Source organism: Sinohyriopsis cumingii, chromosome 19 (assembly GCF_028554795.1).
Source record: "Sinohyriopsis cumingii isolate HCF-2022 chromosome 19, ASM2855479v2, whole genome shotgun sequence".
NCBI classification, from domain to species: domain Eukaryota; kingdom Metazoa; phylum Mollusca; class Bivalvia; order Unionida; family Unionidae; genus Sinohyriopsis; species Sinohyriopsis cumingii.
This window is the reverse complement of record NC_142979.1, coordinates 56,234,882-56,259,359: the sequence shown is the minus strand read 5'-3', so window position 1 is coordinate 56,259,359 and position 24,478 is coordinate 56,234,882. Positions and strand designations below refer to the sequence as shown.

The following is a 24,478-nucleotide window of genomic DNA, read 5'->3' as shown; positions in this document are numbered from 1 at the left end:
GTTTTTTCTTCCCTAGCTATGCCACATTTGATTTGAATATCCTTCATACATACTTTAAGAAACAACAGAAAAATATAACAAAACAGTCCTCCTAAACAGATATAGGAAAAAAAATCAATCAGGACATTTTCACTTTGTTTTTGACTTTTTCTGTTTTACAGTAAATAATCTATATAAATATTATGTGGCCAAACTACTAAGACCTACTAATAGTACACTAAAATATTCCACTTTACTGATATTAATCCCACTGCATCCATGTTATGTTACCCAACTACTAAATCACTTTCATCTTAGACCACTCTGGTGGCCAAAGTGGTTAGAGCATCAATCAGTCTTGAATGCAAAAGGTCCTGGGTTTGAAACCCAGCTGCATCATACCAAGGACATATAAAAATGTTACTAGCAGATGCCTCGCTTGGCATTCAGAATTAAGAGTTAGTGTTAGGACTGGTTGGCCTGAGTCAGGATAATTTAACTAGATGAGACATTATGCTACATGTCTGCAGCATGATGCCCCAGTGCTAGACATCACTATAAACTGCAGCACTGCAGACATTGTAGCGATATTACTTTAAAATTGTTAAAACTACGTTAAAAATCCAAATAACACACACTTTCACTTTCATCTTATGAAGGATACTTGATTTTGTATAGCCTTTGGAATTTAGCATAATCTCAGGAGCACGATACCACCTTGTGGCTACATATTCTGTCAAGAACCCCGTGTGGTCATGGTCTGGATCTGCTACCCTGGCAAGCCCAAAGTCACAGATCTGGAAACAAAATTTAGAATAAATATGATGTTTCAGTCGGCAACTGTGATACATTATTTTGGAAGATAAAAAAGTGCTTCATGGACACTGAAAAACATTACCTTAATAAGACAATGAAATAGATGGCAGGAGCATTTACCTGACAATTTACTGTATTTTCTCCAATTTTTCATATACCATCAATCAAGAAACATTCAATATTTGTGGCATCCCATATTTATACAGAGGACTTTATTATTAAAACTGTATAAATTTTAAGTGCATCAGAAAAATTGATTAAATAATATAATCATTTTGTACACAAGAAAAAAATCTACAAGGTATTTACTTGTAAACATAAATCACCATGCCAACAGATGAATAGCTGAAAATATACACATCCGTTGTGCACTGAAACTGCATCACAGCAAATAACTTTTGGTATCACTGAGTTAATATCTTGCGATACAGCCACATAACAATTTTTACAAGTGTAGATACAACAGGGTCCTAGATAATGAGGTTGTATGAAATAGATAGCTATAAATGAAAGTCACCCAGGCATGGAATTTAGGTCACACAGGTCAACTTTTCATATATTTGAGTTATTCCAAGATGCATCAACATGCCAACAGCCAAGTTTTATCAGTGTAGGAACAAAACAAAGTTAGGTTAATTAGATGAAATAGGATTAAAGATACAGAGAATGTAACAAACAAACAAAATAATACAAACACTCCTCAACTGAAAATTAAGTCACAATGACTTTGCTATGTATAGCTGACTTATTTTTCTTGAGATGCATCCAAACATCAATTTCCATGAGCGCCGGTATAATTAAATTTAAGATATACAGGGTGTACTGGACAAATAACTACAGATGTCAATCAAGCATAAAAAGTCAATGTGACCTACTTTTGGTAAGGTCGAGTTACTCCCCTTCAGATGCATACACATACCAATTTGTATCTATTTAAGTGAGACTCCAAGATATTGTGAGTGTAATAAAAGAATAGCTGAACACATTTTAGTCATTACACACATGCAAATTAGGTCCTGTTGACCTACCTTCTCTTGCAGAGTTAAAATGCACAAGATCCCACCTATGTATTAGAAAGTGAGGATGAAGACAAGATAACAGCTATTATGCAGCAATGCCAAGAATAAGACAAGGACTCACAGCAACTTCTCAAGAGCAAAGAAGATGAAGAGGAATTTAAGGGATTGATGCTACAGACAATGCCATCAATAAGGTGAATGTCAAAACAGCCCATAGAAGAGCCATCCATAAAATCAGAAAGATATACTTTCAATGCTGCCAAATTTTTCATCAAATATTCAAAATGGCCGACTTTTGTCAAACTAGGCAGGGCTTGTGTTTTGAAGAATGTGATTGCTCTCTCGCACCATTGTGCTTCTTTAATTCTTCCAGGACAGCGATCCACTGCTCTCCCCAATCATATTGTTTAAAGAAAGATTTCCAGATGTTTTATGAGTGCACATTTCTCTTTCACAAATACTGATATGCTTATATGTTCCATCTTTTTTTATACTTGATGTCATGTGCTATAAACAATGTTGTTGTTGTACTAGGATTTATCATCATTTTTCAGCATACGATAGGCTATACATGGCAGCCAGTATTAATGGTGGAGGAAGAACCCGGGAAAACCCCGGAAAGAACCACCGACCCACGAGAAGCTACTGGCAAGCTTTCTCACATACCCAAACTGGCTGAATCCGATACTCAAACCCATGCAGACTGAGGTGAGATGACAGTGATCCGTAACGGAGAGCACTTTAGACCACTCGGGGCCCCACTATAAACAATGATGTCATAAATATTTGAAAAGAGTAGTAACGCTCCTCAAAACTACCAGGAGAGCTGTTTGCAGGTCTCCTGCATTTTACAAAATACAAGCCATGACAAGGAAAACTGAGTGAAATTATCAAGATTTTACACTGTATTATATCACATGTGCATTATATGGCATAACTAAGTTTTTTCCCTTCATTCTGGGTCGTAAATCAGGAAGCATGTTATACACACCAAATGATGGTAGGTACCCCCCCCCCATGAAAATAAAAAAAATTATATACCTTCAGATCACAATTTGTATTGAGGAGCAGATTACTTGGCTTGAGGTCACGGTGCAAGACGTTGGCTGAGTGGATATACTTAAGCCCTCGCAGGATCTGGTACAGGAAATAACAGACATGGTCGTTGCTTAGCTGCTGAGTCTTTAGAAGTTTATACATATCTGTCTCCATCAAGCACTGTACAATATATCTGTGCAGTATGGTCAAGGAAAATGCAGCTATCACTAGAGGCTGTATTAACATCTACAAATCCCTCCAGCAATGCTCTATATGCTAGTACAATATCATGGTTAAATGCCTTAATATAAATTCTGTCATACAACTAATGGGCACTATAAGTGTCCTTGAATTCATGTAACCTTTGTTATAATTAACAATGAAATGCTAGAAATATAAATGCATTTCACATTCATTAATCTGACAATATTAATTAAACTGAAAATAAGATGTTTAATAATCTAGTCTACACATGAATGTAAATGTATCGCATAGTGTCCAAAGGAAACAGCTGTGTACCCGACATTATACAAGTAGACCAAAAATGCTGTAACAAGTGGCAGAAATATTAGTCATCGAAAGATACTATTAAGCACATTATATACATGTACAATGTATATTAAAACTTTAACCTGGAATATTTTTAAACATTGCCCCATAAATAATATGCAATGTCTATGACCAAAATACATCAACATTAGAATTTTTTTCCACACAAATAATAAGCACTGTCTATAACCAAAATACATCACGATAAAACAAAATTTCCACCCAAAAGGTTCTAAATATTTTCATGTTATTTACCGTACCTTCCGATTTTGAACAGTGCTTGGGGACTAAAAAAATCAAAGAGGCAGCAGTGGGCCAAACATTACTCAGCTGGATGGCATCTACCTAAAAGCCAAATTAAAGGCAGTTGGCCAAGAAGTATGGATTTGTATGATGCTTTCTGACACTGCAAAATTAGGATATTTTTAGCAATGGCATCCATGTTTTGCAGAAGACTAGGAGAATTTGTTCACTTTAAAATATCTTGTGCATGAATGCTTTTTGTGGCCATATTTAGAGTCATTTAAAGTTTTCTGTTTATAGTAACAAGAGCCAAATTGAATAGTGGAGTAGCATTATTTGCACACAATTTATTTATCTTCATATCACTGCTTTCAGTCACATTGGGTCAAATTCTGTGAAGTTATTTTTTCAGAGGTAGTCATTTTCAAGTTATTTTGTGTTATTTTCATCAACATGAGCAAATATTTTTCTTAAAAGCAGTATCAACTGAAAGCACATTGGCATCTTTTACACAAAGCTGAAAGGTCATATTTGGCTAAATTCAGTTCAGTGGTTTCTGAGAATTTGTTAAAGGGTTTTTCTATTTTACAAATGGAATGGCCTCATTAGTAAACAACAGTCCCTCAAAGTGACTAAAACATGAACATCCAAATGTTATTTACAGGAATCCAAGATTAGACCATTTCTTTCTTTAATTGTTGAATGCTAAAATCATCTGCTGGCCATATTGGATTTAAGATTAGCATCATTACATTAAGGACCAACATCGTAAGAAGTCTGGTGAAAATCCCATGTAATTATAACCATTTATTCATGAGGAATAGTGATAACAAGATTTGCAAGATGACTAATGTGTTGGGAATATTATGTACAAGATCAATGTTATTGCCATTTTTGTAACCAACAATATATCGTAAGAAGTCTGATGGTGAAAACCCTGTCAATAGGACCATCTCTTCAGTAGCAGCAATAACATTGTAAGATGGTCAATATACTGGCCATGCTGAGTACTGAACTGGCAACTTTTTGTTTCATTTTGGACCAACTAGATACTATACACTGTCTTCTGGTGAAAGCTCTACATCAATGTGACTTTCCATTTAAATGCAGCAATAACAAAATTTAAATGATACCTGCCATGATGGCAACATAGTGGACATGAGATCACCACCATTTTTATTTCAGACCCACAAGACATCATAATTCATCTTTTTGGTGAAAACTCCCTGTTGATATGACCACCTGTTTAGGAATTCAAGATAAGACTATTTCTTCTTTTTAAATAAATTTGAAACATTCTCATATGTTTTAGCAATAGCAAGATTCTCAAATTGCTTTGGCACCATTTGCAAAACTAGACATCACTGGAAGTCTTTAGGTAAGAGCCCCATGTGAATGTGACCAGAAGGTGTAGTATTAACAACATTTTCAAGATGGCTTCCACAGGGGCCATATTGGAAGTCAGATCAGGATCATTTTCATTTATGAGCAAGTACACAAGTATTTTGGTGAAAACCACATGTTGATATGACCATCCTCTAGAAGGAATAGCAACAGCAAGATTTTGAAAATGGCCACCATATCAGCCACATTCAAGAAAAGATCTGCAATATTTTGCATTAGAACCAACTAGATATTATAACGAGTCTTCTGGAGGAAATCCCAAGTCTATATAAGTTTTCACTATGGAGGAGTAGCAACAGTAAAATGTTCAACATAAAATGTAGGAATCAAATTGAATATAACTGAATTATTTGAGAGAGCACTGAATTAAGTGTGTGTTGTGATATGATTTGGATTTTTAACGTAGTGTTTTAAAAAAATCAGTCATATCGCTACAATTCCTGCAATGTGGCAGTTTATAGTGATGTCTAGCTATGGAGCATAATGCCGCAGACATGAAGCATGATGTCACACCCAGTCGCATTATCCTGACACCAGACCGACCACTCCCAACACTAACCTTTTAATGCTGAACGCCATGCAAGGCAACAGTTAGTACCATTTTTTATAAGTCTTTGGTATGACTCAACCAGGGATCGAACCCACAACCTCCCGCATCCAAGGTGGATGTTTTAACCACTAGGCCATCAGAGCAGTACACTTAATTATAGAGTAAGTATTAACTTTGTGATTCAATAGAACACGAGAAGTCTCGAGTGAACTGAATATTGTCTGAGAACGTCCATTAGCTAGCTCAACAATAAATCATGTTTAAAATTTAGTATCCCTAAGCACTGACTTTTTTCCCTACTGAAAACATTCCAATCACTTTACCCCCCACCACCACCACCACACACACCCTCAAAACTGTACTGCATAATTTTTAAGATCAACCTGTGGGGAGATTCAGAAGATGGAAGTTCCAATATATGACAGAGAACTTTCACCCATATAGATATCACAACATGGCTGCCATGATGGTCATACAGGACATCATCAGATCAGTACCGTTTCCATTTTCAAGCAACCAGACATCATAACACGTCTCCTGGTGAAAACCCATGTTCATGTGATTTTCCCATTAACAAGTTTTTCCAGATGAATACCAAAGTGGCCATAACTGGATGTAATATCAGTGCCATTTTCATTAGATTCAGCAAGATATCATAAGAAGTCTATAAGTGAAAACCCAGTGTCGATATGGCCTTCCATTTACTAAGAACATCATTAAGATTTTCAAGCTGGTTGCACCATTTTTTAAAATAACAAATAGACATTCGGATTAATGCATGTGTAAAGTTTCACGACAATCCTCGAAGTAGTTGATGTGAAGTAGTGATAACAAACATGTGATAACAGATGACACACATCCCATAAACTCTTTGGGTTTATGAGGCAAACAAATGTGCGTTTCCTACTGCACACTAATTTTAAATTAGGGTAAGCGTTTCGAGTACTGAGCCAAACTAATTCAATTCTATGCACTAATCAATCTTTTTGTTTTCTTTTTTTAAATACATTTTTTTTACCCTGGGGGAAAAGTGCAAGGGTCAGCACTGAAAAACAGGGCCTACTGTCCTGCTGATTGGAAACACATTTTTGGGGTGACCTGACCAGTAGAACTAACAGCAACACAATTCCAGTTAACTTCCAATTGGAATGTATCATCTTTCTTTGACTTGGACAAAGTCTGAAATGATACTAGAATGAGATGGCATGAGGGAATTGGACAATAATAGCAGGTAATACAGTCCTAAAATTAACTGCAATACATTATCTGCTATTATTATACTCTTGAATTTACCAGGCTGGTGGGAGGATGACAACCTAATGAGATGTCAATTAATAACTGATAGTATGCATAGAAAAGGCAACTCGTATGCCTCAAAGTATCCTTAGTCACCTTAAGCCCTAGTAGTTTGAACCCCAAGATCAAATTCCATTAAAGTATGACTTTTCTGAAAGTTTGTTGTCAGGTCCATGTAGGCACATTTCTATTAGATTACAAACATAAAAAAAAATATGTTAAAAATCTAATCTGGACAGTTTATTTCCCAAATTCATACATGTTCCACTGAGTTTGTTTCACAATTAGGTGACAATGGTAGCCAGTGAATAAAAAACTGGAATGATCAATTCATCTACACACTGAATGGAAACATGAGCCCCAATGTGGTATATGGCACATATCCTAATGTTGAACATGTACACCAAATTTCACCTGATAATCTCAAACAGTTCGGAAGCTACAGAGCAGAAGGGAAAGTGATAGATGTATGGATGCATGGATATTATGCACCCCACCTGCCTTCAAAAATGCAGGTGACAAAAATATTCACAGAATTGCTAATTTTTATACAAGGAATTACTTCCCTTTAAAGATGCTAACAAAGCTTTTGAAGCTTAGTGTTACTGATACCCAAGCTACAGTGTATGGATAGAAATGAATACACTGGCACTTCAAATGCATGCATACAGTGCATTCCATTATACTATCACTTGTCTGACACAATACCCTGATAAGTTTGCATTTTCTCTGCCAAAATCATTTATCTGTGTACAAGTTTATTCTCTTGAGTGTACTCCTGGAATGTGAATAGGAACTGCTATCAGAAATCATGCAGCACTAAGTAATAAAACACACCTACATTGAATCTCAAAATCTGTTCCAAAGCTTTAGGAAAAAGCATGCTCAAATTTCATAGAAAACAAGATGAAAGATTTTAAATGCAATGATAAAACACAAATGCTTGCCACTCCTTGTTTTGCAACAAATCAGTACTGTACACAATAAACAGGGTGACCCTACAGTAAATAATGCACAGAAAACTTACTTAAATGCAAAACTTGACCTAAGTTACCGCAGCATAAAAAATATTTCATGCTGACTGATTTGTGATGGGATGGAGAAGTACTGTACTTAAAAAATTATGTCCACCCAAAGATATATGATCTGCAGCCAAAGTGCATAAAGTAAAACATAAACATACCCATGGAATGACAAACTGTGAGATGAATGAAGAAGTTTAATGTTATATGCCCCCCAAATTTGAGTTGGGGGATATCACCATGACCAACCACAGATGAATCAGCTGGTAAATCCATCAATAAATAACACTGTAAATTTAAGCAGTCTTTTCTTGCATGCATATTCTTTAAAATGTGGGAGTAACAGTTATTTATTTAAGGCAGTGTTTCCCTAAGTGTGGTACTCATACCACCCATGGTATGCGAAAGTTTCAGGTAGTATGCAGAAGAAAATAAATGACTAAAATTTGCACTTAAAAAAACCATTATGGTACTTGGAGAAGGTGTAAGCCATTAATAACGATGTTCCAAAAGGAGTACACAAATGTTGTAAGTTTGAGAAACAATGATTTATGGGAGCCACCATTTAATTTTCGGAGGGGGAGGCGCTTAGGAAATTTTGAAAATAATTCAACAGATGTTTCTTTTTTGTCTTTTTTAAGAAAAAGTTGTGTAAATGCTTTTTAACTTTTAATGGTAGACACCATTTGTACAAATCTGAGCAACCTATATTCCAGGATGCCCTCAAAAAAATTTGATCCAATTCAGTTTAGTGATATTTGAGAAATTACTTAAATGTTCCTCTGTTTTCAGCAATTATAGCTAAATTTGATGCCAGATAAAGTAATGAGGATTTAACTCTTATTATCAGAAACAGCCAGACTGATTAGTTATAGCCACATAAAGCTAAAAATTGTAAAGGTCTTCATGCCAGGATTTCTCCTGATTTATTTGACCAATTCTGCTTTCTTTTATCAGGTTTATTTATTTTTAGTAACTGTAGCCATATTTTGGATAGCTGAATATCTCCCTGCTAAATTTGGTTATAATTATGTGTGTGTGTGTGTGTTTTGTGATTTGGATTTTTAACACAGCTGTTAAAAAAATTAGTGATATTGCTGCAATGTCTGCAGCATGTCAGTTTATAGTGATGTCTAGCACTGGGGCATCATGCCGCAGACATGCAGCATCATGTCACACACAGCCACATCATCCTGACACCTGCTATGCAAACCTAAGGATGTAATCCATATATAAGATTATGCCATAAAGAAAATAAATATCAAGGTTCTCCTACACAGCCAAATTGCAGAACAGGAACACTATAAAATAAAATTTTGTTGCTGGTTTTCTTAAAGCTGTTTGAAATTAATCTTCCATGCACTGGCACATACTTGATTTTCATTATATAAAAAAACCTCTGCTATACAAACCCTTTTGTTTCAGAACACATTCACAACCTTTAAGTTTTCATCCTAGCCATTTCTCAAAAAAAAAATACGCTGCTTACATAACTGCTTTTATTCCAATGAAAGATTAAATTAACAGCTCACTTGTTGACTACAAGTGGAATTGCCAATCTATTTTGAGCAAAGATAAACATCATTAATGGAAATCTGTATCAGCTGCAACTGCGAAAGTGAAACTGGAATGATAATATGACATGATGGATCTAAACTGGGCAAATTTCTGATATCTTCAATAATGCACTGTCTGCAACAAAATGCTTCCAAAATTTATCTGTAGTCGATGACATCAAGATTACAAAGCTGGCACACTCGCACAAAGTACTAAATATGCTAATCAAGATGAGCTGCATCTAATGCAGAGGATACTGCAGTGCTTCATATTGCTTTTTGTGCCACTGGCCAACTATTCTGCTTTTTTAAACATGTTAATGGTTATATCATGCCAAGGAAATGTGAGCAGGGTGCTTTTCAAGAAGAATTTAATTTCGAAATACCATTGAAAGAAAGAATGGTCGTCTATTTTTATCCATCCAACATGTATATCCGAATAGCCAACTCATATTCAACACTACTTTGGCCTCAAAATCACTCACTGGTATCTCCATTAACTTTCCCAGCTCCAATAATCTGATATACCCAGTACTTCATAACTTTAAAATTATTGTCATCATCACTATCATCAGCCAGTATATGCCAAAAAAAATCGTGATCTCAAGATGAACAATGTTGGGAATCAGAAAGTTTTGGTTTTCAAGGTAGCCTGTATTTTAAAAATGCAGTTGTAAAACTTCTTTGATGGAAGGTTCAAACTATGCAATAATGCTTATTCCAGTGTACAATGTGCCAATTGAATTTAGTTTACCATTCATGCAACATCTGATGAGCCCAAATGTGTAAACAGTTGCCTACCTAAAAAACAGATTTGCAACAAAAACGGTTAAATAAAACTGTAAACTTTGCTGAGCACATTTTCATATGTGGAACTTTCAACTAATTTACGGGAGTTCTCACACATCAATGTTCTCCAAATGTGCGAATTTGTACAAATTTTGCATGATTCATGCAAATGCGCACCCTGACAGCATTTCTGTTTATGTACTTTATATATCAATTAATGACTATTGCATGAAGTTTCTGTTGCTTTGCCAATACTTCCTGTTTGCTATGCAGAGAATAAGCTACACTAATTTCTAATTGGTGGTTGTTTAATTTGGACCAGAACAAGCAATAACCACCAATGAGAGTTAAACGTAACATATTTCACTATGACATCGGTAGTGTGGTTTTCAAATCGACCTAAGTAGACAAGATACAATTCAATGTAGAAATTTCATGTAAAAGTGGTTATTAAATGATGAGAAATGTACTTCATCATACATGCGGAACATATCAAGACTGAATACTTTATACTGAACATGCTGGGTTAAAACAGTTAGCAAGTGGGGAAGCAGATCATGAACCATGTCACTTTGTTTTAATTTGTAGAAAGAGAGCGAATATTCTCGTCTTTTTGATTTTACTAACAAAAATGAGTGCCTGTGACTGCAAATACTGTTTCTGATGATCCTAAATTTAAAGAATAACAAGCCAAACTAATAATAATTCATTACTACTGAAGGCTAAAATAAAATGCATATGGTAGGTATGATTTTGTATACATTCTCCGTCCCTTGTATTCATATCTGTATCATCACAGCAAAAGTTGAGCAAAAGTATTGATGCATTGATTTATCTATGAATCAGTTCACTTCTACTGCATAAACTGACAATAAAAACATGGTTACATTTATTTTCGTTATTTCATTGTCTATTGCTTGGACATACAAGATAATACCCACCTTTTCTTAAAAAAGTGTGGGGATAATAACTGCACTATAAAAGGATACACATCTTTCATGTCTTCCAGTGTTGGTGCCCGTATTATGTCTTGAATGTTAATAATCTGAAAGTAGACAAATAAATTAACAGTTCTCATTTACTGACAGGGTGAAGGATAAAACATAAACCAGGCAAAAATACAAAGTATTAACAGGACTGCAGTATGGAGAAATGTCAGCAAATGAAGATGTAGACCAAGTTTTCAAAAGAAAAAAAACTTTTGCAAAATACACTGTGCCTGTGGCTGGGGAACACATTAACTTCAACACCCCGTGTAATCATGATTACATAAGTGACCTCTATCAAGCTTCTTGTAGCCTTTAATAGCCACAATAAACATTACATATAATTCAGAAAACATGTTCAAACTAAAGTGATATCTTGACTCTTCCATAAGTAAAGCTTTTTGGTGCAGCTTATGCTCTTTTTATTTTATTAATCTTTTTTTTAAATTTAAAATTGTAACTTTCAGTGTGCACTATGAAGCCAGTATTGTGCTGATATGTACTGTTAAATTATCTACACATGAACCAAACACACACCTATGTACAAAAGGCACAAAAAGCATGAAGAACACTCTTTCCTGTGACAACAAAATCAGAGATATTATGAAAAGTTGACAAAAACCTGCGATTTTGTTTTTGAACTACTTTATTTTACTCACTGTTCTTAAAATCTGTTTAAGAAGTATAACCATTATCCTCAACTAGAAACTGTATTCTGATGAGTGAAAGTCATAGGCTTTGAGTAATCTTGGAGTGAAAGCCACTAATAAATGCATCATTCATGCATTAATAATTATCCTGATTAGCCATGACAGATGAGGCCTTGCATGAAACAATACAGCATGCAATCTACTCATCTACTTCTATAATCATTCACATGCACAATCCACAGTAGACATGCAGAGATTAACGTTTTTTTTTTTTTGGGGGGGGATACTAATTAAAAAAAAATCAAATACTTACCCATTGCTATTGTGCGGCTTTTACTTCATTTAGAAAAATCTCATCTATTCAATGTGAATAGTACTCCTCCACCAGACTGGGAAAATGCCAGTAAGACAATCCACTTATGCACCTTGCATGACCATGCACAGAACAATCACATTTTTCATAGATGACATTGGGACAGGCATCAGTGTGGAGTGGGAGAAGGCATTAGGCAATAGCAACAGGTAAGTATTATATAACTAAAACAAGTTCTACAACCCCCCCCAAAAAAAATATTACATTTTAATTGCAGCAATAACTAGCCAGTCTTTATCGTGTAACTGGATTTTTATGTTAGGTGGGTAGGATGTTGTGTTGAACTGACCAAAAATTGAGAAGGACGGAGTGTACTTACAATCTGAGGGAGAGATCCATTTTACTTTTCTATGCTAATGAGTGGAAGTGGAAGAAGGTAGCCATCTTGATCATATGCAGCACAGATTCAACTAAAATTTGGAATCTCTGTTGGTGATGGAGCTAATGAAGGAAATGGATTCTCGGCCAAAAAATAACTGACTAACAAGGACAGAAAGGAATCCTAATCACCAATAAACTGTAGACAGCCAGTGTCAACAGACAATGCACAAATCTTGCATCTTCCCTTTAGATGCCAATGCAAGAAACAACACAGTCTGGAGTGTGAAATTCTGAAAGGATGCCCTACTCAATGGTTCATAAGAAGTTTTGGTTAAGGACCATAAAACACATGCTAAATTTCATCAGGGAATAAGACAGTGGGAAAAATTTGAGTGGGAAAAATGTCTCTGCAGCTCAAAAAGTTTCACGAGATAAGCAAGGTCTGAATCCAAACCAACTGTTGAGCCCTGAGAAAATTTAAGTTTGTTGGAAATGGCAGCTCTACAGCCTTTGATCGTCGATACTGAACATCTTTTGTTCTCAGAAAGAAACAAAAGAAAATCAGCAATTAAAGGTAGACATCTAAGATCAAAGTGATTCCTACTGCGCCAATCACAAAAGAGTCTCCATCTGGCATCACAGACCTTGGATGTCCAAGTGTTTTGGGTCTGAACGAGGCAACTGGCAAATTGTCCAAAACTTGTTCTGGCAAATAGATTGCTTGAGAGGAGCCCAATGTGAAGGTGGGGAATGTTTGGGTTGTTGTGTAGTAAGGTGCCCCTGTGTTGTGACATAAAATCCCTCATTCGTGACCTTGGTTGATCTATCCACAGGTCTAAAAGATCAATGAACCACAATAATTGGTGCTACAGTGGAGCTATAAGAAAGATGTGAGTGGTGGACATTCTGAATTTTTGTACAACTTGAGGTAGAAGTCAGAATGGTGGGAAGGCATATGCAAACAAAATCCCACTAGAAGCCTAGTGCATCTACTACCCTAGCTCTCTAGTCTGAAACTGGAAAGACATAAAAGGGAAGTCTATTGTTAAGCCTGCTTGCCAACAAATCCACTCAAGACACTCTTTTGTAGAGTAGTAAATAGTCCATTCTATTAGGACTGTTTTGACTGACCTGGTCAGACTGTAAGCTAAAATGTTCATCTTCCTCAGAATGTGACATACTTGTGACAAAAAGTAGGCCCCTCCTTGCAAAGAAAAGGAGCCTACTTGATGTTGGAGATATGCTATGACAAATGTGTTGTCAGTGAAGACACACTGACCCCTTGCTCTGTTAATGCACTCTTGCAATTCTAGAAATACTGATTTCATTTTAAGGCTGATGTGGAGACAATTCCAATGACAATGGAGAATTATGCCCCCCCCCCCACTTCATAAACCAGCACAAATGGTGATTAAAGTTTTGTGCTAGAGTAATCAGAGCTGAAAGAGAATGTCTATCCGGTTTCTGCATTTTGAGAAACTACAAAGGGTACATATGGGAAAATTCTAATGGAACTATATCCACAGCAACATTCAAGGTTCCTAATTAGGATTGGTTGTTGTTGTTGTTGTAGGGTTTAATGCCATTTTTCAGCACACGATAGGCTATACATGGCGGCCAGTATTAATGGTGGAGAAAGAACCCGGGAAAACCCCCGAAAGAACCACCGACCCATGTGAAGCTACTGGCAAGCATTCTCACATACCCACATTGGCTGAATCCGAGACTTGAACCCACACAAACAGGTGAGATGGCAGTGATCCGTAAGGGAGAGCGCTTTAGACCACTCGGGCCCCAATTAGGATTGGTAAAGGCAAGTAGACTATTTGTTTTACTCATACAATCTCTAGCAGTGCCAGGATTCAATCTATTCTTATGTTACGTGTTTAGGCTCGAATAAACAGTAAAACAAAAGTGAAAACAACAAGCTCTGAAGAAAGAATTTTTAAAAAAATTCCTGGAACAATTCTGTAAAAATGGAAAAAATATGAACTTATGGTTTTAAGAATCAAATCCAAAAATAATCCACGAATAAAATCCTAATAACAAAATGTTCTATTGATTTCAAGTTTAAATCCCAACAAAGAATCCAAAATGGAAGATGATGGCGTATGCTGTAACCTGTCGTGTTGAAGTCTACAGTTCCTTGTAGAAACAAGAATTATCAGTCCGGTTTTGGAATGCTTAAGAAATTTTGATAAAAGCTGTCCTTATTCAACAATTTCACACAGGCACACATATTTTCCAGGAAAAACGAATTAATCCTTTTTTAATCAAAGTAATTTGAAATAACTCCAAGTAATTTGAAATAACTCCAAACAGCACATCATACAACTTCTAGTGTAAGAAAAAGCCCAGCTTCTACCACTAATGAGAATATCTCTCCAAAACAAAGGTTATATCATATTCCAAAATGCAAAAAGGGGGTCACATGATCATGTTCCAGAACCTCGTCAAAATTATGTACTTGTTAAAGATCACGTAGTCCCATCATGACCTCGACAACAACCAATCATTTTTTTAAAAAATAGAACTTATTTACGTGGTTTCTACTAATTTTGACTCAAGGTCAGGGTCTAGATCAACACCTGGTGTTTACTAAAAGTCAAAGTCAAACTATTTTCTGGAAAAAGTATCATCTCCAGTGAATAAATTTACATTACAATTGCATGTAATGAAAAATATAAAAAAATTAAAACTTACAAACAATTAAACTGAAATAAATATATATTAGATCAGATATAATTAAATCAAATAAACATAACACTTATCAAATCCAGTGGAACCCAAACTAAGGTATGGCTCTTGAGGAAGCTCATCCCAATGTAAAAATAAATAAATCCTGAGATGGAACAAGCTCTGACTTCTTGAGGTAGGATCAAAGACCCAACCAAGTTACTATGGACCAACAATGGGGCAGATTATAGTGGAGAGAACAATCCTGAACATTGTGGATCAGCGAGTCAATGAAATACTGCAGAATCGGGGGTTACTAGTAACTGGAGGGAGGACACTACTACTACTATGGAAGACTGAGTGTGGAGGCGAATCTAAATTAAAAAGCCTGGAACTGTTAAAATCTTCCTCGGCCAAGCAAAACTGGAGGTATTTTTTATGTGGAGGAAAAATCAGGATGTGCAAATAGGCATCTTGCAGGTCGATGATGACCTTTTTTTTATAGAATTTAATGCATGGCCCCTGGAGGCTGTTTGCACTAGTATGCTTTTTGGTTGATTGTGATGGACCAGGAGTGGTTGTAAAATATCCATGTCCTTCAAATATTGAGAAGCCACAGTGGATAGGACTCCTCTGATGAGAGTCTTGGTTTTGAACTGACCAGCCCTTGAAAGTCTTTACTACGGTTTAGTAAGACCTTCAAGGAGTGCAGTACAATGACTGGGCATAACTATAACCTTCGGAGGAAGACACACAGGAGCACCATTTCTCATAACTGTTCATCATGGTGAGTAGGGGATCTGTGCATTCTATCAGTTCCTAGATGAAGATGAATCCACGTCCTTCCTGTGTAATGCCATACCTCCAGCCTTCCTGGTGAGCAGGTGATGGTAGGACATTGGCTGTGGCATCACCTCTCCAGCAGCCCAAGGTACCAATTACCCTGAGGTGGAGGACCCCATATCCCATAGGGATTCACAGGGATAATGGGGAATGTGGAGGATAGCAATCTGATCCCCTTCACTAGTCTGGACCCACTTGGCTAACTCCCAATCCTGTACAGTGTATGATGGCAGAGTGGGAAAAGGGAGAATATTCGTTCCATCCCTATCCCTATACTACGAAGCCTCCAAGTCATGACCAATTTAAATGCAACCAGTACAAAATGACTGGTGGATGGTGATCTTCTGTTGTTATAAGGGCATGGTAAAACAGAACAGCTGCCATGGGTTTATGATGGGACACGGTACTTTTGTGTATTGAGGATCTTGGCAGAATATCCACTTTGCAAAATCCTCATTTCTTAAGCTTTGTACATTTTTTTAATTTTTTTTATATACACTTTCCATGGAGATTAGTATGTTTGAAGAGAAAATTATTATTCAATATCAATGTAAAGATGAAGAACTACTTTTATAACCAAACAAATATAATGTCATAAGATCATCACATTTTAGGACATTTTTATTTTTGTCCCTAACAAGAAATTTGGAAAAATATCACTTGAAACTGTGTTCTCTTTTCACATTTAAATCTATATAATAAAGCATAAATGTTTGAGAATCAAGTGAGAATCATGGTTGTCCAAGTTTAGTATTGGATTTTTTTATATTCCAAAACAAGCACTTTTCTGAATTTTTAACTCATCTGGTGTTTTTAAGTTCCTATACTTCATTACTATTACGATTTTTTAATATATTTGATTATACTACCGTATTTACAGCATATGTTGGGACACGATAAAATAATTATTTTTCCTGTCCCAGAACTTATGGTGAAACATTTTTTCACTTTGGTCATATGTCCCAAGACTTAAGTACGAAATAAATTGATATTGCATTTGTGCTCCCCCCCGAACTGCACGTCACAATAAAATAGATAAATAAAACGCTTAATTGATTATAAAAAGAAAGAAACTAACCTTGTGTTGTTATCATTTATTCCTTTTTTTCAACATGAGAATTAAAGAATAAAACATTTCCACGAAATCCGTATAAGTAGCATAGGCTTCCATACTGTAGCGTGTATCAATTATGTCCGATACCACACACCATGTTGTTCATTGACATGAACAATGAGCAACAATTGTGTGTGGTTGTGCTCAAAGGTTTGAACACGTTATCCGACTGAAAACTGGAGCCAACAAAATCGCATACAAGAGGGAAATAGTCAACTGATATCTTGAAGACGCCATTCATGCATGACACGGTGTTGGGTGCAAAATAATCAAGATTGAATTATATCCAGGTCTACTGTATGACAATATCTCGCAAAAAAATCATTTGAAAACACATTCAATTGAGTACAAGTGACAGTCTTTTAACCAGCTAGGGTTACATAATTATCCTTACTATAACAAGCACAAATAAGCCCTGGTGGTGAATAAACACGACTGCTAGCCAGCAGTTAACTCCTTCTTTGAACCTACTCACAGGACATCAAAGACAAAAGGTTATTTTTATTACAAAGCGGCAATCTCAGAAGCCAACCCCGATTACTTTATTTTGTAAAGGATATCAATACAAAGGTTTTTTTATTGCAAAGCAAGCCGACATCGGAAGTTGACTATGGGTTCTGTGAAGTGAGCCAATTTTTTTTTTTTTGGTGAATATACAAAGACGGCCGAGATATGGAAGCATACTTGGGCTCCTTTTCAACTGTATTCACGGGAATTTTGAAAATAAATTGAAACAATGGAACAAATTTCAAAGTGACACAATATAGTGCTTTGTGCACAGATGTCAATGACCCAGCATCACCCAGAATATTTGGAGAAAATAAAATCATGTGATGAATTCGTTAAGGCCAGAAGAGAACTATACTGTATGCTAGTATCTTGTAAATAAAAATCATTATTTTAAAACACTTTCACTTGAGTGCAAATGACAATCTTTTCGCCAGCGTGGGTTACATAAGTATCATTAATATTTACCCGCAGACATCAGTGCACCTTTGTATTAATTATTATATGCCAAGCACATATAAGCCCTGGTGGTAAATAAACACAACAGACAGCCAGCAGTAAACTTCTTTGAACTTGCCAACAGGACATCAAAGACAAAGCTTATTTTTATTACAAAGCAAGCAGATGTTGGAAGCCGACTTTGGACTCGGAAGCCGATTTGTTGTAAAGGATATCAATACAATGGTTATTTTATTGCAAAGCAAGCTGACCTCAGATGCCGACTACTGGATTCTTTTAAGTGTGCTGATTTATTTTTTTAGCTTTGAATATACAAAGACAACCAAGATATGGAAGCTAACTTTGGTTCCTTTTCAACAGTATTCACAAAACGTTTGACAATAAAGTAAAACAATGGAACAGTTTTTAAAGTTGCACAGTATAGTGCTTCGTGCATGAACATCGATGACCCAGCATCATCCAGAAGATTTGGAGAAAATAAAATCATGTGATGAATTCATGAAGGCCAGAAGAGAAACAGATCATTTCGCCAACAATATGATCATTAACATGGATGAAACTCTAGTGTACTTTGATCGCATTCCTGGATGGACTGACGATAAGATGGGCATCAAAAGTGTGAGAATTAGCAAGACTAGTGCAGATTTGAAAAAAATCTTCCTTTTGTTCTTGCAGTTTCCACTTCAGGTGGTGTGTTGCCTCCAACAATTTTTCACGGTATGAGAAAGTTAAAAAAGTATTCATGTACCAAAATAATAGACCGTACGTGTGTAGGAGAAGGGTTGTGTTGATGGGATGCTGCTGCAGTGTTTTAAGAAGTTTTATCTCAAGTGCAGTTTTATATTTAAAAAATAAAATTTCAGTTGGATCGCAATTTCCAACATGTAATTTTCGAATGATATAAAAGGTGTCCCACAACTTATGACTCGAAAAAACGATGTGTCCCAGAACATACAGTGCACAAAAAATTACTTCTAAAATTAATTTATGGTGTCCCAACAAATACGGTGTCCCAACATATGCGGTAAATATGGTATCAATAGGACAGAAACAACATTTTCTAGCTGAAATCTACTTCTGAAAATAAAAGATATTTTTTAATGTGACAAATAAATTAGTACTTTCACACATTCTATCTATATATTACAGAAATCAATTTGCAGAGGATCCCAAGTTAAATAACCACTACAATGGTGTGTGCTGAGTATCTGATTAAGAATTGTTAATTTAACAGCTGACACATACACACATCAAGCTGTAAATTAATTACCTTTGTATTTCAATTTGGATCCTTCAAGATGAAAGATGTGATATTTATCAAAGTGTTACAAGAAATAAAGTGATCAACCTTTGGCAGAGGAGGGGTAAAAATTAAAAGTCAAGTCAAATTATTATTTCAACAGAAACAACTGTACAAGCGTTTTGGTATTTTTTCTTGTTTAAATGTGACTGTGTTTTTCAAGATGTTCAACAGGAATTTAAGGGAAGCTCATATTTTTTTTTTTGTGGTCAATTCATGCCAAAATGCTGGAATGTGCACTTTCTCCTAATGTTTCAAAACCATCTCCTAAAAAAAATTAAAAGTTTTGCAGTGCTTTGAAATTAGAGTTTAAGTCAGTGCAGGAGAGATGTAAAGGTTCCGAGTTTGCATTGAGCATTTCATGCAAAATGTATTTTAAGATGCCATACGGGAGAAGAAATATCACCTGATATATGCAGATGCCATTGCATCCAGGAAATCTGGATCAGAAAATTAATGATGGCCTGTTAATAAATCTGGAACTTAATAAAGGAAACTAAAAATGTACATGGATTTTATAAAAATCATTGCAGTGGACTATGAGATATACTTGTAAAACACTTCCTTTTCCTTCTGAATGACAATACCTCGATTCAAATTACTCTTTATTCACACATTAACATCAGAATCTGATTCACATTAAAAATCGGAAACCCATTAAAATGATTCAGAAGACAATATTTTCATTAAAAGTTTGAATCTGACTGATATAAGTCATGGATCTGTCACACATATGATTTTTGAAGAATTATTTAATATGCCCCTTTATAGCAGTTTGATAAAATAATAAAAGGGTTTGTGAATGATGTAAGCGAAAATTAATAAAGGAAACTAAAAATTTACATGGATTTTATCATTTTGTTTTTCTTTGGCAGAAGCTATCTTTGTATTCGTAGTATATGTTGTTGTGTCTTTTGGTGTAAATAAAACAAAATTTTCAGAACAAAGCCTTAATATGAGATTCATGCTCTGCAACAACCAAATTTATCTTTTTGTTCATCAAACATAAAATATGGGACTTCATTTTCAGACTTCTGTGCTAGTAAGGCGTTACATAAATAAAAGTGAGCAATAATCATATGGTACATTTAAATACACATGTACTAGAAAAGGACCTACAATAATCATAAGGTACCTGTCATGACTAGAATAGAACCTTTAATTATATGGTGCCTTTAGTTACCAGAATAGGACCTATAATTATATGGTACTTTTAGTTACTAAAATTGAAAGTGAGCTATAAATAAAAATACCTTTTGTTACTAGAATAGTATTGATAATCATATTGTACATTATGTTACTAGAAGAGAAGCTATAATCATGTGGTACCTAATGATACCAGAATAAGACCTATAATCATGTGATGTACTGCTCCGGTGGTCTAGTGGTTAGAGAATCCGCCTAGGAAGCGGGAGGTCGTGGGTTCGATCCCCGGCCGAGTCATACCAAAGACTTACAAAAATGGTACTAACAGCTGCCTTGCTTGGTGCTCAGCATTAAGAGGTTAGTGTTAGGACTGGTCGGCCTGATGTCAGGATAATGTGACTGGGTGGGACATCATGCTACATGTCTGAGGCATGATGCCCCAGTCCTAGACATCACTATAAACTGCCACACTGCAGTCATCGTAGCAATATGACTGCAAAATTGTTAAAGCCAAGTTAACACATTAACCCCTGGCGATGAGAATAGTCGTCGTACTTTTCCTCCCTGATCTCCCGCGTGCCTCGTTAATGTGGCTGAGTTTACATAGCTTGTATCCCGAGCGCCGAGTTTGCGAGGCAGTATTTGTCTATGCCTGTATCCCGCACGAGTTAAATCGGCGCAAACCATTGGTTGATTTGAAGCCATTTCCTAATTATACAAGCAGTTTAACCAATAAAATTGTAGCTTACATAGATAGAGTGAACATTGCTGAATGGAGGGAAAAAAATTTGACTTCGATGGCAGCAGAAATAGTGAAAACATATCCATCTGAAAATGATGCAAATTGATGAGAATCAGCAACTGGGAGCAGACTTTTACTAGACAGATTCTGACGGAGAATTTTCTGGATTTTAATCAGATGAGATTGATAGTGACATCGAAAAAGCTACTGGAAATAACAGCGGTAGTGACGAGAATGAGAATGTTGAAGAAGAAGAAGAAAATGAAAGTAGAGCTGATCGATGATCGTAAATGATAAAACACACATTGACAAGAGGCTATACAAAGGACCAGCAATGGATTTAGACATTGATGCAAATGAATTTGATTTCATGGAGCTTTATTTTCTTTTGAATAATCGTTAAATAAATGTTTGGGAAATATATGTTGTTAACATGAGTGTTCATAGTTCAAGGTTTGTTAAGTGTTTTATTAGTTTTAAAAATTTCAGTGAGAGTTCTAAGGAAGAAAGGTAAGTAAAGAGCAAGTAAAATATCCCCATTTGTGTACAGTATTCACAGGATGCTCAGTTTACAAGAGACGACAAGTGGAATTTCTGTGTACATAAAATATAATTATTTCATGTGTTGATGGTGTTAATAATTCTGTGAATTCATAATGGATTTTATGGATTATTCACGGCAAGAGAAGCAAATTGGCAAGTACATCATTTGTTTTCACCATCATGCATTAGTTTTATTTCTGCATGTAGCATGAAATTTATACCATTATGTATGTAAGTTTATTGAGAACTGCCATGCCAAATTTCAGCTGAATTAAATGAATACAAATAAAATAATAATTTTATTGCAAGTAGCCCCCTCTATAAAAATCTGCAAGCCAATTGCTGTCAGGGATACAGGCACTGGAAAGGCTAACTGTTCTAGGTGATCTCTGCAAGTATGCTATAGGGGACTGCCCAGCTGTTTGGCTCAGGGGTTAATGTGTTAAAGATCCAAATCATGTGATACCTTATTTTACTAGAATAGGACATAATCATATGGTACCATTAGCTACTGGATTAAGATGCTCATTTGGTACCTTAAGTTACTGAGATAGAAACAAGCTATAATCCTATGGCACCTTTCCCTACTTCAATAAAAGTGAGCAATAATCCTATGGTACCTTTAGTTACTAGAATATTATGGTACCTTAGCTTCATATCAAATCAAACTCCAGTTCAAAGCAGCCTTAAGTCAACAAACTACCGACACAATTAAAAAGTATAAAAATGACTTGGTTCATTAGAATCTGTCAAAAAGTAATAAGCATTTAATGCTAGAGCATGCAATTCCAAGCATACCTTGGGCCCTTTGTTCAATTCAAGTCATCCACAAGTGTGAATATTGGTTGATTATCTGGTTGTATTACCAGTATGGATTGTCAACTATCCAAACAGCTAGTTAAAAAAAATGTCCTAATTTTGGAAAGAATAAATATAAATAGCTATTATTCCTAAATGAGCTTATAAAGCAATGACAAAGTTTTGTATAATCAAGATGATTTCCAGTAAGGAAAATGGTATAATTATGGTTCTGATTCAGTAACATGTTAAAAATATGAATGCAATGAGGGAAAAGTCCACCTCATTGATGTGTTGATCTAACTGATTACTCAACCTAAGATCTTGATGAGATAAGCATATATTCAAAGTTTTATCAAAACAGGATCAGGGTATAATCAAGTAAAGCTTAACAGATGCAAGATTATCTCATTAATATGCATTGATCAAATTCATCCAGAGTATAAGATATACATCCGTATTATAAATCTGATAAAAAATGCATTAGAAATAAGACTAATAGAAGGGTAATTATCACAGCCAGTAAGTATGAAATAAGAACCATGGCTGAATAAGTCATTTTTTTATTACTTGCTACTCCAGAAAAATGACAATTTTATGGCATTTGGGAGCTGATTAACAACTCATATCTTGCTCTTGTATAATGTGCTGCCTTGAAAATAACTCTTGAAATGCTTCAATGACAAAATATAAATTACATGGGAATTACAACATATCTATCAATCAAGGCTTCTATAGCACCTGAATCAATGTGTAAATGACTCAACTTGAAGTACTCTGAAGAAGTGAATTCTTTATAAGAAACTCCTCCAAAACATATAGAGATCTGATGGCTGCAGTCTTGTGATACTCACTGAAAAGCAATGGGTTTTGAAATCTCAATCCTTCATATTTATATATAGTTTTACAATCCATATTTGCATGTTTGGAATTAAAAACTACAGAGTTGTGTCACATGCTAAATCCCCCACATCACCATACTGTAACAGAGATGCATACAACACTCTGGTCTGACAATTATAGTACAGAGGTCAAAAAATAAACCTAAAGCAAACAATTTAACCAAAGTCGGTGAAGCATGAGATATGGGTCATGGTGATCAACGTTTGTGATGAGGGTAAAGTAAAGGCACAGAAAACTATTTTATAACAGTTACATAAAACCCTATTTAGACTACTGTAATTACAGTATGGGGTAAATCAAATGATAAAAACATAGCAAAGCTGGCACATCTTCAAAAATGAACATTTGGGCTAATATCGATCCTGAATGAAAGCAAGGAAAATTTAGCTGGTAAGTTAAAAAATATTACCTATTATTTAAAGATCAAATCTGTTTGAGAAAAGCCAAATTAATGTACATGATATCCAATAATAGTGCTCCTGAATATATATACAATCACTATTCCAGTTTAGACTATCTGGCAATACTTGCTACCTGTGATCCATGTCTACCAAACAGTATAAAATTCCCAAACCAAATAAGGAATTATTTTAAAAAAAGTTTCCAATACTCTGGAACTTTGCTCTGGAATAGTATTCCAGTTGAGATTAGAAATGCCCACTCTATTTCCTTCTCCCAAACCCAATATATCCAGTGGCTTCAGAGATGCAGCTAAAATAAATAAATTCCTTTGTATGAGGTCCTTAAGGTAGATTAGTTCTTAGCTAATTGTGTTATCCTCTTTAAATAAAGTCATTATTATTATTATCAATGAATCTATGCACAACAGTATACAGTGTACAAATACATTTAGCTA

At 35.4% G+C, this 24,478-nt stretch overlaps 1 protein-coding gene across 1 annotated transcript in view; it reads right to left on the bottom strand.

Annotated features, from left to right (window-relative positions):
* Positions 1–24,478, bottom strand: part of LOC149775743 (mitogen-activated protein kinase 1-like) — a 118,399-nt gene that overhangs the window by 66,280 nt on the left and 27,641 nt on the right. Inside the window, exons 3-5 of the mRNA XM_089943724.1 lie at positions 11,251–11,306; positions 2,856–3,045; positions 644–776 (exon numbers count right to left, since the gene is read on the bottom strand). Coding sequence (XP_089799850.1) covers positions 644–776; positions 2,856–3,045; positions 11,251–11,306 — 379 coding nt within the window. The remainder of the gene's footprint in view (positions 1–643; positions 777–2,855; positions 3,046–11,250; positions 11,307–24,478) is intronic.